Genomic DNA, 17,966 nt, shown 5'->3' with positions numbered 1-17,966 from the left:
GCCACCTCTCTGAATATCTTCCAGGCCTCCAGTAGGGGTCAATCACCAGAGGTCGCCATGACTTCTAGGTGCGTACACAGTCACACGCACATGCACATATTTTTAAAAATACCAAAAAGTACCAAAAAAAAAAAGACAAGTGTCTGTGCACACGAAAGCTTATGCCCAGAATTAAACTTTGTTGGCCTTAAAGGTGCCGCTGGACTCAAATTTATACATAGATGTTGTCACTTCAGGAGAGCAATCCTAACAGGTTAAGATTTTTTGACTTTGTAAGTGGGCCCTTGGACTGGTTCAAGGGTGGTAAGGAGATTGGGCTGGGTTATTTTTTGTTTGTTTGTTTTGTTTATTTATTTTGCATATATTTACATTATTTATAGTTTGCCTTTCTCACTTAGACTCAAGGTAGATTACACAGAGTAAGTCAATACAATTGACGGGGGGACCTTTCTGCAAACAATGCAATAGGGTTAGGGTTGTAGAACCAACCAAAAATCTAAACAGAGGACTGAAGCAAAGCACAATTATTAACACGACACATTAAATGATGCAAAATTCCATAGCAGGATCCAAGTTTCAGCAAGCTTAAAGACAACAGAATAGACCGCAGTCCCTAATAAATTTTCCAGGTAGCTTGGTGAATCACTTAGTGTGGTGCAGCTCTATTGCTGGTGTAGAAAAGCCTTCTGGAATAATTCAGTTTTGCATGATCCTGCCCTCCTCAGGCAGACTGTTCCATAAGGTGGGGGCCACAGTTGAGGAGGCACGTGTATGGGCAGTTCTTGATTTTGCCCATTTCCAGGATGGCACTTGTAGAATCCCCTGCTCCGATGAGCGAAGCTGTCGTGACAGAACGCAGGGGTTTACTTTTCAGCAGTTCTTCAATTCCGTTCTAATCCTTGATAATTATGAAGTGTCGCGTGTGTGTGTGTGTGTGGGGAGGGGGATTGTCATCCCACGTGGATTAATATGGAGGTAAATGTAAAGGTAAAAAGGAGCTGCGGTGGCTCAAGTGGTTAAGACGCTGAACTGCAGGCTGTGGAAGGTCGGTAGTTCAGCAGTTCAAGACCCGGGTGTGCCGCATGACGGAGTGGGCTCCCGTCTCTGGTTCCAGCTCCTGCCAACCTAGCAGTTCGAAAGCAAAAATGTGCAAGTAGATAAATAGGTACCACTTTCGGTGGGAAGGGAACAGTGTTCCGTGTGCCTTGGCGTTTAGTCATGCCGGCCACATGACCACGGAAACGTCTTCGGACAGCGCTGGCTCTTCGGCTTTGAAACAGAGATGAGCACCACAACCCTAGAGTCGGATTCGACTGGCTTTCGAGCAAGGGAGACCTTTACCTTTACCTTTTAAATGGGTGTGTTTCACTCAAGGCTTCTTCGTTTTTCACGTTTCCCTTTATCAGAATGTCACTGCAAAGGAGGCTCCTGCAACCCCCGGACGGGAGAGTGCACCTGCTCCAATGGACTGACAGGGAGGCAGTGTGACACGTGCATGAAGCAGCATGAGATCCCTGTGGTGGACGGCCCGGACATCATGAGATGTGAAGGCTAGTCTGTTTGGTTTCATCTTCTTCCTTCCCTGCTCTGGTCCCAGCATGGGATGGAACCCGACAAGATTTCCCGCTCACTGAAGGAGAGGTGTAATTTCCTCCCGTTCCCTCTTCCTGCGGTAGAACCACTGATTGGCTCCTCATGCCGTTCTTGAAAGGGCTCCTGTCCTCCAGTTTGGTGTAGTGGTTAAGTGCGGGTTTGATTCCCCACGCCTCCACTTGCAGCTGGCTGGATGACCTTGGGCAAGCCATAGTTCTGTCAGAGCTGTTCTCTCAAGGGGAGTTCTCTCAGAGCTCTCTCAGCCCCACCCACCTCACAGGGGGTCTGTTGTAGGGAGGGGAAGGGAAAGGAGATTGTAAACTGCTCTGAGACTCCGAGTGAAGGGCGGGGTATAAATCCAATCTCCTCCTCCTCCTCCTCTTCTTCTGCATTTCAGGGAAATCAGTAGGCGAGAGGGGGAGAGGCAGAAAAGGTCTCTTCTGCTGGCAGAAGTGCCTCCTGTTAGTGGGAAAAATTTGTCTAGACTCAGCCCGCTATCTGAAATGGGCACACCTAACAGGGAGGTTTCTTTTGCTGCTCTCTCCGCCCTGGGTGGCGTTGCTGCTGTGGAACCTGAACCTTCCTGTCCTCAGACCAAGTTAGAAAGAGGGAAGCAGCTAGTTATTGGGAAGTCTTTTCTGCATTTTTTAAACTGGGGAAAGTAAACATTTTATTGGGTCAGAAGAGAGCAAAAAGCATCTCTCCTCTTCCCTGCAAGGAAGAACCGTACTCTGATCAACTCACATACTCCAGACCAAAATATACCAGTGAGAGAGAACAGGAATAACAAGTTGTCCACAGTGCACATAGCTGCACAGTGTTCATGCAAGTGAAACAAGCTGATTTTTTTTAAAGCTAAGATAATTAGGAAGTTCACATTAGTACCATAATGAGTACCATAGAGTTTTCACTGAATCCTAGAGCAACATGACATCACCTGGATTTGACCTGGAAGTAATGTCCGGCTGTTGACCAAAAGGCGACTTCTGCTTTACTGGCCCGCCTACAATGAGGTGGCAGGGGGTGGCAGCTGCTCCTCTACCCCTCTCTGTAGCTGGAGACCTGGCAACCCTATGGGCCAATGTCTTGTACAGTACACTGTGTGGGGAAACCCCCAACTTAGAAGAAGTTAAGAAGAAGGTCTGGATTTATACCCCGCACTTCACTCAGAGTCTCAGAACAGCTTACAATCTCCTTTCCCTTCCTCTCCCCATAAGAGACACCCTGTGAGGTAGGTGGGGCTGAGAGTGCTCTGAGAGAGCTACTCTTGAGAGAACAGCTCTGAGAACTGACTGACCCGAGGTCACCCAGCTGGCTGCATGTGGAGGAGTGGTGAATCAAACCCAGTTCTCCAGATTAGAGTCTGCTGCTCTTAACCGCTACACGAGACTGGCTCTCACTACACCAAACTTAGAAGATGTAGTCTCTAGTACCAGAACCCTAAATAGATTCAGTTAATTGATCATTTGAATTACCTGTTTTGAATTTGAAAAGTCTTGCAGATGGGTGACAGGAGTGATTGGGCAAACTTACGTAGGCAGTTACTCTGGGTGTTCCATTTAATACACCCTGGGCTTCCCACTTTTCCCCGTGACTTCTGAAATTTAGGTCCACCTCAGTCAGTCCTTTCCATTCAAGGTGGTCCTGCATGGGTCTTCACTAAGAACAACATGTTTACTTTTGTCTCTTCCCCAACAGCTTGCGACAGCTGCGTTCTGCTCCTGCTGGAAGACCTGCAGAAGATTGAAGACTCTTTCCCTGCTCTGAGGCACCAGTTGACCAACCTCAATGGGACCTCCATTGCCTGGGCCCGTCTACACAGCATCAACGGTTCCATGCAAACCGTCACTGTAAGTGGAGCTGACCAGATAGTCCTCTTCCCACTTGGGTTGTACTAAAAGATCTTTCACAGCTTTGCTTATTCAGCTTCTCTCCTCCTTCACAGAACCACCTGCGTGAGTATCAGAGGTCCATCAACAGGGCCAGGCAACAGGCGGACGAACTGGAAGAAGAGAACATGGACTTCATTCAAGATTTGAATGCCCTTCAACACAAGGTATTGTGTTTTCCTTTCATTTCCCCTGCTGTTTTATTTGCCATCAAGTCACAGCTGACTTAGGGTGACCCCATAGGGTTTTCAAGGCAAGAGACGTTCAGAGGTGGTTTGCCATGGCCTGCCTCTGCGTCATGACCCTCGTATTCCGTGGAGGTCTCCCGTCCAAATAGTAGCCACGGCCAACTTTGCTTAGCTTCCGAGATCCGATGAGAGCGGGCTAGCCACGCTGGAATGCTCTTCCAAGTGAGATCTGGGCCCTGTGGGATCTGTTACAATTCTGCAGGGCCTGCAAAACTGAGCTGTTCCTCCAGGCCTTTGGTTGAGGCGGTGGACGTCCATGCGTAATAGCCTCCCCAGCCCCCCCTTGCTTTCCCCCCATATAGAGATAAGCTGTAGGTGGTCAATATCTACTGCCTAACTCTTGATCCATCTGGTATACATACATGCTCAACCGGAACTTTCTGGGAATTGCTATCTTGAGAGTGTTGTCTTGGTATTGTGCTGTGATTTTATTTGATTTATTGGAGCCGTATTTTAACTGTTTTAATTGGTTGTAACCCGCCCTGAGCCCACTCGTGGGGGACAGTGTGATAGAAGTATAAATAACAAACAGTAATCTAAAACATTGACTTACTGCATTTTTTAGGCAACTATGACCCATCGAAAAGCAAATCAAGTGACCGAAAGTACAGAAGAAAGCTACCAACAGGCAGAGAACCTTATTCTGGACATGCAAAGCATTCAGAACAAAATTGATGGTGAGGTTTACAATCTCCCTCCTTATCCAAAGATTCAGTTTGGGAATATGATCAGGGCAAAACTGAATCTTGGCATCACCTGTAGCATATGGAAGCAACAAAACTATTACATTTATTTTCAGTGGTGCTAGAAGTTTAAATAGATGGTTGAGACCATTTAAATGTTAACCCTGGCCATGTGGACCCAGCTTCCATGCAGTAGAGATAGTGTCTAAATAAGAGAGCCAGCTTGGTGTAATGGGTAAGAACGGTGGACTCTATATATGGAGAACTGGGCTCGATTCCCCACTTCCCCACTTGAAGCCGGCTGGGTGACCTTGAGCAAATCACAGCACTCTTAGCCTAAAAATAAGCATAGCTCGCCACCTAGTGGTGCCAAAAAAGAGCTACAGCTTCAGGCAGCCAAATAATCCTTTGGGATCTTCTGGCTATTCCACCCACAATGCCATACGATAGATAATTAATTAGGGTTTAAATGGCTTCAGCACCGGAGTGGTAGTTAACTATGCATCCCCAGTCACAAAATCAGGTAATGTCGATGCTCTGGGGAACTGCCATGGAACAGCTATGCAGGAGAGAGAGAGACAGAGGGAGGAGGTAACATTTAAATGGCCTCCACCTGGGGGAGAGATGAGAGTGTTTGCTGGATAGCTTTGAGCTTGGTGGACTGTTAACATGAGCCGCATGATAAACAGTGTCGTTGGTAAACAACAGAGGGCAGTGACGAGATTTGTTTGTTTATTTTAATGGGCAAAGGATTGTGCGGTCCTTGGAAAGTACACAGTAAGTCCCGTGAAAGTTTTTATGGAACAGTGCGGAGCAGGAGAGAACATTCTTTGAAACGTTTCATCATTGTTTGGGGGATCACAGACCCTGTTCTCCGAGCCCCGTGAGGAGCACGGACAGAGAAGCGACTAGCGTCCGAGAACCGTGGGGTGGAAACATAAACCGGATTTTATTTGCTAGACCCAAAGGATATTGAAAACCCTTTGTGCTCTGATCTTATTTTTGTAGCAGGATGTTTGTGAAAGTGCTCAGAAATTCTACTTTGTGGGGTATTGTTTCAGGAGTAAAGATTGTTATAATATTCCCAAAATGCTTGTATTATAGATTTCCTTCTGGTGTGCATTTTACCTTTTTTTGTCTTTGATGCTGTATATTGTTCTTTCCATGCGCTTCGAGTTAACTCTCTTAGCTAGGATTTTTAATGATTTTGCGGAGTTATGCCAGAAATTTTGTCTTAGAAACCCATCACGAAACAGGAGATCACAGACTCCATCGAAATTATCTGTTTTAAAAAAACAAAAACCCTTTGAAAGAATGGTGTGGTGTGGCTTTCTGTCTAGATCTTATATATCAGACGGAGACTGTTGCCGCTGCAAATGCCAGCGCTGCCTCCAAAGAGGAGTTTCGGCAGAAGCTAGCCGAGGTGGACATGATGCTGAGGCAAATGAAAAGCAGGGATTTTAGCATCCAAAGAGCAGTAGCCGCTGAAGAGCACGAAGAAGCTCAGAAATGTGAGTATAACGGCAAGGGGCAGAGGCGTGGAGGGGGTGGAGAATCACTCTGGGGTAAGCTCTGTCTGGAATCTCACCGCCTCTTTCCTCTGGGTAATCTGTTCGAGAGCTGTTCATTCTAATCATGCCATTGAACTTCCACGCTGAGATATGGAGCATACCAAACTGTCGTTTTATCCTCGGTTCAAAGGCAGTTCCACTACCATTGAAAGAGAATAGGCTTTGACAGACTGAAATCCTGGGAGAGATGAGTTCCAGTTCCAGACTGTCTTGAAGCTCCTCCAGATTCCCAGATTATTGTTAGATTGCGAAAATGGCAGTCAGGATCTGGAAGACAGATGACACGAGAGCTACCATCCCGGTCACTTCCAAGCGTGCTGCGAAGTGCCCACTCTTGCGTTTTATTCCATGCATGCAGAATAGGAGAGGTTTTCAAAACGGATCAGATGTAGCACCCAAATTGTTGACCTCAGGTTGGTAAATTTGGAGCTCAAAGGAAGGAGGGGAAAGAGAAGGAGGATCTTCGGGCTGAAACCGTCCCTGTATCTTTATCGTTTCATCTTCGCTGGAGAGGCGAATGTGTTCAATAAAACAGTTTGTTCAAACTCCCCAGTCCTTGGGCTTCCCTCCTCGTCTGTCGTGACCGGCATAACACTGAGCCAGCAGACACGGGACGCGTTTCCTTGTGTCTATCAGTCACCATTCTGATCTCTCGTCCCATCAGTGCTGCATCGCGTGAAATCTGAGCTATTCAGCAAACTGGAGTCCAACCAAGAACTGGTGGACAGCATCACCGACAGGTTGGATCGGTACAGCTCGGAGCTCATGGACCTGCGAGATGCCCTGAACGAAGCTGTCAACAAGACCCGTCAGACAGAGGACCTCAATAGCCTAAATCGGAATCACCTGGAGGAATACCAGGTACAGGGAGGAGGCTCGCTGATCTGAGCGCACTCCTGTGCCTCAGGGGATCGAACGAATTAAAAAGTCACCTCACTGTTTCAATGTGTATGTAAAGCGTGTCAGATACAGAGAAGGACTCTGCAACATATTCTCACACCCAGGGGGTTTTTTTGTAGAAAAAGCCCAGCAGGAACTCATTAGCCTAATAGGCCACACCCAACAGCAGAAGCTCATTAGCCTATTAGGCCACACCCCTGACAGCACAGCTTATTAGCATATTAGGCCACACCCCCATGTTACCAGAAGTGTGGTCATCCAGCCACACCCACCTTTTGCTCCTTATTCTGTTTACCTTGTTTGTTGTCAAAACCCAGGACTTTTTTGTAGCAGGAACTCCTTTGCATGTTAGGCCACACACCTCTAATGTAGCCAATCCTAATGAGTTCCTGCTGTTGGGTGTGGCCTGTTATGCTAATGAGTTCCTGCTGGGTGTGGCCAACTCAGGAGCCAGCTGGAACTCCGTTCCTGTGCGTTCCTGCCCAAAAATAGCCCTGCTCACACCTCCTTAAGCTTTGTTTAGCTTGTCTGTCTGTCAGCCCCAAAGGTAACTTAGAGGGACGTCTAGAGATGTTTCACTTTCTAAGCTGCTTGGGCTAAAGACTGCGGCTTCATAGGAGGTGGGTCTAAAGACACTGGGACAGTCTGAGGCCTGTTTGAGACAAGATGGTAGAAGAACAAGGTGGAGAGGGAGTGTGTGGCTGCTAGGCAACTACCATTTTGGGTTTTTTAAAAAATTGTTTCTGGATTATCCATCTGTCCTATTTCCTCCCCACTCCTGACCAGAACATGCCTTGCATGTTCTACAGCCCATAAACGGGGGGTTTGTGGATAGTGTCTTAAAGGCTGACAAGCTCGGTCTCCCTATATATGGAGCAGCCTTGCATTGACGCATGGGATAAGAGGATGGCTTCTCTTATGGATTAAAAACTGGTTAACTGACAGGAAGCAAAGAGTAGGAATCAATGGACAGTTCTCACAATGGAGGGGAGTAAGCAGTCGGGTCCCACAGCCAATACTCTTTAATTCATTCATAAATCATCTGGAACAAGGGTGAATAGTGTAGTGGCCAAGTTTGCAGATGACACCAAATTATTTACGATGGTGAAAACCTGGGGGGGGGGGAGAGCAGGAGGGATTATTTATACCCCGCCCTTCTCTCAGATGAGCTTTCAGTCACCTTCCCTTCCTCTCCCTTTCCTTTCCTCTGAACTCTCTCAGCCCCACTGACCTCACAAGGTGCCTGTTGGGGGGAGAGTAAGGGAAGGAGGAAAGAGATTGTAAGCCGCTCTGAGACTCCTTAAGGTAAAGAAAAGCAGGGTATAAAAGCCTACTCTTGAGAGCCAGCATGGTGTGAAGAGGGGGCAGACTTTAATCTGGAGAACTGGGTTTGATTCCCCCCTCCTCCTCCACATGAAGCTTGCTGGGTGACCTTGGGCCAGTCACGGTTCTCTCAGAACTCTCTCTGCCCCACCTCCCTCACAAGGTGCCTGTTGTGGGTAGAGGGAGGGCAGGCGATTGTAAGCTATTTTGTGACCCTTTAGGTTAGAGAAAAGTGGGGTATAAAAACCAACTCTTCTTGTAAACAAAAATAATGCTCCTTGATTGAAGTCCTCTGCACCGGTAAATTGGGAGTCTTCCATGCCACGCCACTCCCGGTGATGGGTAGACCATGGTGTTTTGCACCAGCTAAGGCTTCCAAATGCTTCTCAAAATAATTCAGGGGGGAAACTGTAGTGATGGTTGGGAGGAAATGCTGCCACTCATCTGCTCACTCTGACACCGTTGCTGCCTGGGGCGAGCAGAGACGTTGCACTGAAAGGCACAATTGCCTTTGGCTTATAAGTATAAACAAGAATAATGAGAGAGTGCCGTTTTCATGCCACACGCCACTCTCACAAAACACCTACAGATATCAGCTGCATTCTTAATTAACTCTTGAGTGGCCGTGTAGATGTTTGAAACTTATACAGGTAGTAATTCCAAACGGCTCAGAAGTCTGCTACCTTGCACAGGATTGGAGCTACATAAGAGCCAGTGTGGTGTAGTGATTAGTGTGGCAGACTAGGATCTGTGAGACCCAGGTTCGAATCCCACTTTTGCCATGGAAAACTGCTGGGAGACCTTAAGCCAGCCACACACTCTCAGCCTAGCCTACCTCACAGGGTTCTCGTGAGGATAAAATGGAAGAGAGGCAAACAACATAAGCTGCTTTGGGTCCCCGCTAGGGAGAAAGGTGGGGTATAAAAAGAATCAAGTAAGTAAAAACACAAATATTTGAAAGGCATCGTGTTGACAGCTTCTGGATCACAGCAGAAATGGGATGAGCTTCTGGAGATGAAGCTACGTTATTCTGTTACAGTAAAAATGAGACCCGCAGATAGGAACATGGAGCTGAGAATCTGCATAAAGAGAGCCTGCATCGTAGAAGTACCCTTTGTACATGACTGCCTTTCTGGCGGGCGGGCGGGGTGTGTGTGTGTATTTTGAGATGCCAGCATTCTATAGCGGGCCACTGTCCATTAACCAATCCCCTGTTTTGCAGCAAAAGAGCCGGGAGCTGCAGGAACAGCATTGCATGATTCAGGACGTCTTACACATGGCGGAGGACTTCCTGGCCCAGGTCTCTGATCTCCTGCAGAAAATCGATGACATCACAGAGGTAAGTGGCACAAAAGGGCCAGCACGACATCAGGATTGTGTGAACTAAGGAGAGGGGGAAGGAGGCGTGTGACTGCGGGGCACTGGTTCTTGCCAAGCAAGGAAAGGGAACAAACACCCAAGGGGCAGCCTTTTATTAGCCGTGCATATCTTGTGAAGACAAGGTAGAGAGGCGAGAGAAACACATAGTGCATTGAAGGGCTAGATTTGAGACACTGCCGCAGGATGTGGTGGCGGCTACAAGTATAGACAGCTTCAAGAGGGGATTGGATAAACATATAGAGCAGAAGTCCATTGGTGGCTATTAGCCACAAGGTATAGATGGTATTGTCTGTATGGTCAATGCAATGGTATTCCCAGTAGTCATGTATGGCTGCGAGAGTTGGACCATAGGGAAGGCTGAACGCCGAAGAATAGATGCTTTCAAATTGTGCTGCTGGAGAAGACTCTTGAGAATCCCCTGGACTGCAAGGAGATCAAATCGGTCAATCCTAAAAGAAATTAACCCTGACTGTTTCCTGGAAGGCCAGATACTGAAGCTGAAGCTCAAATTCTTTGGCCACCAAATGAGAAGGGAGCCCTCACTGGAGAAGACCTTGATGCTGGGAAAGGCTGAAGGTGAAAGAAGAGAGAGAGGAAAAGATTGGATTTCTACCCCGCCCTTCACTACCCAAAGGTGTCTCAGAGCAGCTTACAAACCCCTTTCCCTTCCCCTCCCCACAACAGATACCCTGTGAGGTAGGTGGGGCTCAGAGAGCTCTTGACAGAAACCGCTCTCTATGGCTTGCCCAAGGTCATCCAGCCAGGGGCAAGTGGAGGAGTGGGGAATCAAACCCGGTTCTCCCAGATTAGAGTCCGCGCACTTATCCACTACACCAAACTGGATCTGAAGAAGGGGACGGCAAAGGATGAGATGGTTAGACAGTGTTATCGATGCAACGAACATGAAATTAAGCGAACTCCGGAGCACGACGGAAGACAGGAGGGCCAGGCGTGATGTGGTCCATGGGGTCACGAAGAGTTGGACTCGACTGTGCAACTGAACAACAACAATAGATGGAACACTCTGTCTGGGGCAGTGATGCTCTGTATTCTTGGTGCTTGTGGGGGGGGGCAACAGTGGGAGGGCTACTGGAGTTCTGGCCCCGCTTGCCGAACCTCCTGATGGCACCTGAGTTTTGGCCAGTGTGTGACACAGAACGTTGGACTGGATGAGCCATTGGCCCGATCCAACATTGATGCTCTTATGAGTCCAGGAGCATCTTAGAGACCAGCCAGATTTCCGGGGTCTGAGCTTTCAGTAGTCAAAGCTCCCTCGTTGGTATCTAAGGGGCTCCTGGGTTCAAATCCAGTTCTTCTACTGCAGACCAACTTGACTACCCACGAAACAATAGTGCATTGAGTTCCTCTCAAGATTCCTCAGATTAATCTGATGCACGCAGACAAAGCTACCTTCTCCTGAATCAGAGCATTGGGCCATTCAGGTCAGTATTGTCTGTTCCCTGACTGTTCCCTGACTGTTCCCTGGAAGGCCAGATAATGAAACTGAAGCTCAAATACTTTGGCCACCAAATGAGAAGGGAGCACTCACTGGAGAAGACCCTGATGCTGGGAAAGATTGAAGGTCAAAGAAGACGGGGACGGCAAAGGATGAGATGGTTAGACAGTGTCATAGATGCAACGAACATGACATTGAGCAAACTTCAGAGGACGGTGGAAGACAGGAAGGCCTGGCGTGATCTAGTCCATGGGGTCGCGAAGAGTCGGACTCGACTGTGCGACTGAACAACAACAACATTGTCTGTTCAGACTGGCAGCAACCCTCCAGGGTCTCAGAGGGCTTTCACATCCCCTGCTATCTAGTCCTTTCGCCTGAAGATGCGGGGGACTGAACCTGGAACTTCCTGCATGCAAAGCAGAGGCTCTTCCACTGCACCACAGGCCCCCCCCTCATGCGAAGAGCCTGCATGTCTCAGGAACCCCAGGACAGAAGGATGTTCAGCGGGTGCTGTTTGACTGTGGTAGCAATCCTTGCTACCTGTCCAGTTTGTCATCCTGGGATGTGACTAAAAATAAATAGATTATTGTATGGTACTGTGTGTGGTGTAGCCAGGAGATTCTAGAATTGTCTGGCAACCTGAAGCTCTAGCTCTTTTTAGCATTATGCAGCGAGCTAGACTTGTTTTTTTTTGGGGGGGGGGCTGGGAAAGCCGTGACTGGCCCAAGGGCACCCAGCTTGGCTTTAAGTGGAGGAGTGGGGAATCGAACCCAGTTCTCCAGATTAGAGTCCGTCGCTCTTTAACGGCTACATCGCACTGGCTCCCATCGGGATGTGACTAATAGATTCTTACTGTCCACAGAAGCAGGCAGAAATTTTCATTTCTAAGGAGTCTCGCAGCCCCAGAAAACTCTTTCTGCACCCTGGGACTCAAGAGAATTTTCCTGGATTCCAAACTGATGCATTTTGTATGGCTCGTGGCTCTGCAGATGCTTTTCTGTAGCGACAGTGTTTTCCTCCAGCACGAGGCATGTTCTTCCTATCAAGGGGGCTAGCACAGGATGAGAGCACCGCCAGTAGTGGAACCGATCTGCTGAATTATTATTATTATTATTTATTAAATTAGTATTCCACCCTCCCCGCCATGGTGGGCTCAGGGCGGCTAACAAACATACACGTGAAAAATACATTAAAACTCCATAATATGGTAAAAACAAAATAAGTGAAGATTACAGTATAAAACCATAACTACTCAGTACATCCTATAGTAAGAGATGGCGACGTTCTATCAGCATTTCAATGGCTGCCTATACCCCAGTCCAGGCTCCTGCCAGGCTGTTAGCCATCCAGTTGGTGGTGATGTTGATGTTAGGGCCAGGGCCATGGTGTTAAGGCAGCACCCTACTTAAAAGCCTATTAAAGGCATATACAGTCATATACAAAAGTTGGGAAAACAAACACATAGCTTCTCATGGCATTGGAAAGGTGGCTTAGGCACAGAGGAGAATTTTGGCACACTACCTAACTCCTCACACCAATGTTCCACATTTCCACTGCAGAATCACCTTATTTTCTGCAAACAGTAGAAAATTGACAGCCCCATACTTAATACCAGGGAAAGGCCCGTGTACTTCCTGGCCAGTTTAGTGTAGTTGTCAGGAGTGCGGACTCTAATCTGGGAGAACCGGGTTTGATTCCCCACTTCTCCGCATGCAACTGCTGGTGTGACTTTGGGTCAGTTACAAGTTGTTTCGGAGCTGTTCTCTTACGAGCAGTTCTCGAGAGAGCTCTCTCAGACCCACCTCCCTCACAGGGTGTCTGTTGTGGGGAGGGGAAGGGAAAGGAGATTGTAAGCCACTCTTGAGACTCCAGTGCTCTCTAGGTGTGAGTCAACCACGACTACTGAGGAGAGCTTAAATCATCTTTATTTAACTTCACACGCATTCAGAAAAACATTTACTCAAAATCGAGCTGATATCTGGGTGGAAAGTTGCATCTTGTGATCTAGGTCAGTTCTATAGCCGAGGTGAGAGAAGAGATGGTCTTTCCCTCTCTTTCCAGTAAGGGTTGATGGACAAAGAAACGGAAAAGAACAATAAAACTCCTATCTTTGCGCCTCTGAGCTCAGGAAATTACTCTTAATGAGCCAGTCAGAGGGAAGCTTCTGGGACCCCTAACTGTGGACTCCAATTCCCAGGGTGCAACTACTCTTAAAGGTACATTAAAGCTGGCTGGGGCAGCACAGGTAGTGAAGGGCGGGGTATAAAACCCAGTCTGCTCCTGCTGCTCCTCCTCTTCTTTGCAGTAGGCCTCAGATGCTTGAATGGGGGTTTTGTGTGTGCGCTCCCTGTCCTGTCTGAGGGGGGAAGAAATGGGCTAGCAGGAGTTCCAAAGCAGACAGATGCCCGCAAGTGATCCGTGATGTCTTGCAGGAGTCTGAGAAAGCTGCAGCTGAGCTCGATGGGGCCAAATATCCCCTCTCGCAGAAGGCCAAGGAGTACTCTCTCACGAGCGATAAGATCCCCATTGTCGAGGAAGCCGAGAACCGATCCAGACTCCTGGATGAACTGGCACGAAACCTGTCCAGGTAACTCTCTCTTTTGGTCCCCCCCCACCCAGCAAGCTCTCATTGGCTAGCAAGCCCAGCTAGGTTTCTGTCCTGGGGTTTTGTTGGTAACATTATAGCTAGAGAACCAAGTTGGAGTCCAATGGCACCATTAAGGCCAACAAACTTTAATTCTGGGTATAAGCTTTTGTGTACATGCACACTTCTTCAGACGCAGTGAACCAAGGCTTCCTCGACCATTACATATGGGGGAGGGTTTAGTTGCCAGAAAAGGCTAGTTAGAGTCAAGGTGCATAAGTAACTGGGTGATTGTAGCAGATGTTCAGATAAGGCAGTTGGTAAGATCTGTGAATAGCAGTAAATTAGCGTACAAACAGGGCTCTTTTTTGGGTGGGGTGGGGGAGGTGCCGAAACTCTCAGGAGGGAAATGAAGTTTTCAATCTGTATACTGAAAACTCATGAACTTTGAAACACTCCTAAAAGAATTTTGTCGAAGAGGAAAAAAAGCCCTGCAGAGTTAACAAACAGATGTGAGAACAAAGTTGGGAGTCCAGTCGAACCTCCCAGACCAACAAAGGTCAATTAGCTGGAGAGTTCTTGTTCATGTATTACCCTGTATGGTTTCCATTTTGTATATCAAGTGCCCCACTCATAATTGTGGTTGGCTTTTGCAAGTTTTTTGTTCAGAGATTCCGGAAGATGTGTTTTAAACTGTTTAATAATGTGCTTTGGCAAAGCGGTTTGGTGGGATGAGACCATTACACTGTCAGTTTCCTTTGTGAAATCATTCTCGGGTTTGTTTGTTTTTAATTAAAAAAGGTTAAAGGAATGGGAAGGCTAATAGAATCCCTTTCTGATAACAGCTTGGGGAGGGGGGGATCCACCATGTCCGATTCTAGTCAAACCCCCCTGAATGAGGAATTCCCTTCATACGTTTCAGTTTTCATAGGCCTTTACAGTTATTTTTCCTCACAACAGTCCTGCAAGGTAGGTTGGCCTAAGAGATTGTGACCTATTCGTCACATGCTTCATGGCTGCACATCCCAGCTCACACTGGGGGATTGTGTAGCCAAACAAAATACTAATTTTCTGTACAGTTTGCAAATCTTCGTTAAAACAGTCTACACACCTTTCACAAAACCCCATATTTTTACACTTTAAGGGGAGGGGAATTAAGCAATTTTGTCATAAAAGTAGTGAATTTGTGTATGGATTTACTTCATTTATAGCCCTCCTTTCCTCCCAATGAGAACCTAAAGTGGCTTTATACCATTGTCCTCTCCATTTTACCTCACAACACTCCTGTGAGGTAGGTTACACTGAGGCCCAAGGTCACCTATCAAGTTTCAGTGTCAGAGCTAGGATTCGAACCTGTGTCTCCCAGATCCTCATCTAGTACTCTAACCACTTCACAACACCATCTCTCAATTTGCCTGTTTTGTCTCCCTTGTAGAATTTGTCTGGAGCTTTGCCTTTCTTTTGTCACTTTAGAAAGCTTTGTTGCTGGTCTGTGGGAGCAACAGACCAGGGGAAAGGACTTTGATTTGAACGAGGTGCAGGGATCTGGCAATATGTAAAGGCTCTTTTTGGTTTTGAACATTCAGAAGAATCCATCCCAGCTCTTTAATGTCTCTCCCCCCCCCTCCATAGACGAGGGCTTTGAAAAGAGTGCATTCTTACGCTCGTATTTTTGTACCGCTGCTGCAGCTACCAGTGGTCTGCCCTTTTGAAGATATACTTTTGTGAGCTACAGTAAAAATCACATCCATACAGATGTCAAAAGCCCTGGATTCCTGTTCCTTTCTGTAAACCAAACTTTCACTGCAGCCAGCAGATAAGAAGTCTGTGCGTGCAGCCGGAAGTGGCCACAGAGATAAGACAACCCTTTTGGAACAGAGGCTGGCTTTTCTCCGCCGAATCTGCGGACCTTTCTTAACCCGACCCAAACCTAGAAAGGCTGTTGATTGCCTCTCGTTTGGTCTCACAGTGCTCAGTGCAAGAGGGAATGATAGATCTCAGGGGCCCTCTTAGTACTCATTCCCCCACCATACACTTTTATTTATTTCTTTACTTCATTTATACCCTGCCTTTCCCCCCAGTGCTTAGCTTCAGTGCCCTATACGGCCAGGGGCCAGCATACCTATGAGACCACCTCTCCCCATATGAGCCCCGGAGGACACTGAGGTCACTGAATCAATATCTGTTAGTGGTCCCCGGCCCCAGGGACATCCGGCTAGGCTCGACCAGAGCCAGGGCTTTTTCGGCCCTGGCCCCTGCCTGGTGGAATGAGCTCCCGTGTGAGGTCAGGGCCCTGCGGGACTTATTGCAGTTCCGCAGGGTCTGCAAGACGGAGCTCTTCCGCCAGGCGTTTGGTTGAGCCAGCAAACATCCCCCGCCCCCGTTTCTCTGGCCCTAGCTTTTTTGCCCAGCTTCTTCCGGCCAATTGTCCACCAGCGGCCGGATTCTGGTTGGTTATCTGACTACCGCTATAGTTACGCGGTATTTTTATGATATTTTATGTATAAATTGTTATTTTAATATTGCTCCAATAGTATTATTTAACTGTTGGACACCGCCCTGAGCCTATCTGGGGAGGGCGGTATATAAATCTAATTAAATAAGTAAATAGAATAAATAGTGGGGACCCAGAGCGGCTTACATCGTTCTCCTTTCCTCCGTTTTATTCTTGCAACAAACTTGTGAGGTGGGTTGGACTCTGTGTGTGACTGGCTCAAGGTCATCCAGCAAGCTTCCATGGCCGTGAGAATTCGCACCTGGGTCTTCCAGAGCCTAGCCCAGCACTCTAGTCACTACCCCCACTCTGGCTCCAAAGGCACAGTGTATAGCTATCCGCTCTGAAGGAATATGGCAGCACACTGTGGGAAGTTCTAGTCCAGGGGTCCCCAGCCATTTTGAGCCTGCAGGCACCATTAGAATTGTGACACAGTGTGGTGGAGGCAGCCCAAAAAAATGGCTACCACAGCCTACTTTTGCACAGAACTAACCAGGAAGGGAAAGTATAAATCTACAAATGAAAAGGTAAAACTCTCCCCAAAATTGTTTTTCCCAAAGACAAGTAATAATGCTCATTTTTTGTTGTTGTTGTTCAGTCGCAGTCGAGTCCGACTCTTCACGACCCCATGGAATAATGCTCATACAAATATATTAAATATACTGAATATATAAACGCATACAATATTTCAATAAAATGTATTGCACATCATAAAGTCTCACAAACCACAGAATGATAATTCTTAAAAGAAACACTATCCTAAAGCCCTCCAAGGGTGGCAGTAAGAGTCCATAAGAAAATACACTGTTTAGTATACCCCGATGGTATCGTACGTGATGTTCAGACCATTTCGAAGAAAATCTTTCATCAAAGGGTATAAGAGGTCGAGGTAGGCACAATGACCATGCGCAAACCAAAGTTCTGTTTTGTATTAAGTGGAGTCCAAAGCCTCTTAAGAAGAAGAGAGATTGGATTTATACCCCGCCCTTCACTACCCGAAGGAGTCTCAGAGCGGCTTACAATCTCCTTTCCCCTCCCCTCCCCACAACAGACACCCTGTGAGGTAGGTGGGGCTGAGAGAGTTCTGAGAGAACTGCCCTTGAGAGAACAGCTCTGAAAGAACTTGTAACTGACCCTAGGTCACACCAGCAGCTGCACGTGGAGGGGTAGAGAATCAGACCCGGTTCTCCCAGATTAGAGTCTGCGCTCCTAACCACTACACCAAGTTCACAACCCGATGGTATCAAATCGAGCAGGCAAACTCTACCCGACCCCACCCACTTTCTAAAAGGAAAGGTATTGGTAGAAGTTGTGGTGCCCACGGGCACTGTATTGGGGATCCCCGATCTAGTCTGCCCCCTCTGATGTCAGCATCTTGGTGTGAGAAAACATGCATGGGATTCGGCAAGCAGGTTTGTAGTTTAAGCTGCTGAAAGGGACCTGTAGCCATGGCTTGGCAGCGTGGACCCGTTGGGACTGCTGCTAAACCACCCATCCATTTGTCCTGTAAAAAACAGCATCATCCACGGCACAAACCAGAACGGGTTTATTCAGCGAGCGATCAACGCCTCCAACGCCTACGCCAGCATCATCGAAGCAGTCAAGGATGCCGAGAACGCGGCCAACAAAGCCAACCGTGCGGCCGGTGAAGCTTTGACGGTAAGGAGCCTTCAAAAATCCTGGCTACAGTTAGTGCAGCTGGCGAGACCCAGCAGCCTGGGAAATGCAGGGCGACCCCACAAATCTGTCCCGCGCCTCTCCCAAGTTGGCCGTTTTCACTTGGCCCAGCAGCGGTGGCTGTTGGGAAAAGCTGGCTCTCTTTCTACGCGATGCCCCCTTTCCCTG

At 47.7% G+C, this 17,966-nt stretch overlaps 1 protein-coding gene across 1 annotated transcript in view; it reads left to right on the top strand.

Annotated features, from left to right (window-relative positions):
• LAMA5 (laminin subunit alpha 5) overlaps positions 1 to 17,966 on the top strand; it is a 317,451-nt gene that overhangs the window by 253,435 nt on the left and 46,050 nt on the right. The window contains exons 48-56 of the mRNA XM_015425665.1: positions 1,407 to 1,550; positions 3,292 to 3,443; positions 3,539 to 3,649; positions 4,296 to 4,407; positions 5,754 to 5,924; positions 6,649 to 6,845; positions 9,430 to 9,546; positions 13,476 to 13,630; positions 17,639 to 17,780. Coding sequence (XP_015281151.1) covers positions 1,407 to 1,550; positions 3,292 to 3,443; positions 3,539 to 3,649; positions 4,296 to 4,407; positions 5,754 to 5,924; positions 6,649 to 6,845; positions 9,430 to 9,546; positions 13,476 to 13,630; positions 17,639 to 17,780 — 1,301 coding nt within the window. The remainder of the gene's footprint in view (positions 1 to 1,406; positions 1,551 to 3,291; positions 3,444 to 3,538; positions 3,650 to 4,295; positions 4,408 to 5,753; positions 5,925 to 6,648; positions 6,846 to 9,429; positions 9,547 to 13,475; positions 13,631 to 17,638; positions 17,781 to 17,966) is intronic.

Source organism: Gekko japonicus, unplaced genomic scaffold (genome assembly GCF_001447785.1).
Source record: "Gekko japonicus isolate JY-2015 unplaced genomic scaffold, Gekko_japonicus_V1.1 scaffold1202, whole genome shotgun sequence".
In the NCBI taxonomy this organism is placed as follows: Eukaryota; Metazoa; Chordata; class Lepidosauria; order Squamata; family Gekkonidae; genus Gekko; species Gekko japonicus.
The sequence above is the reverse complement of the archived record's forward strand: the minus strand, read 5'-3'. Positions and strand labels throughout refer to the sequence as shown.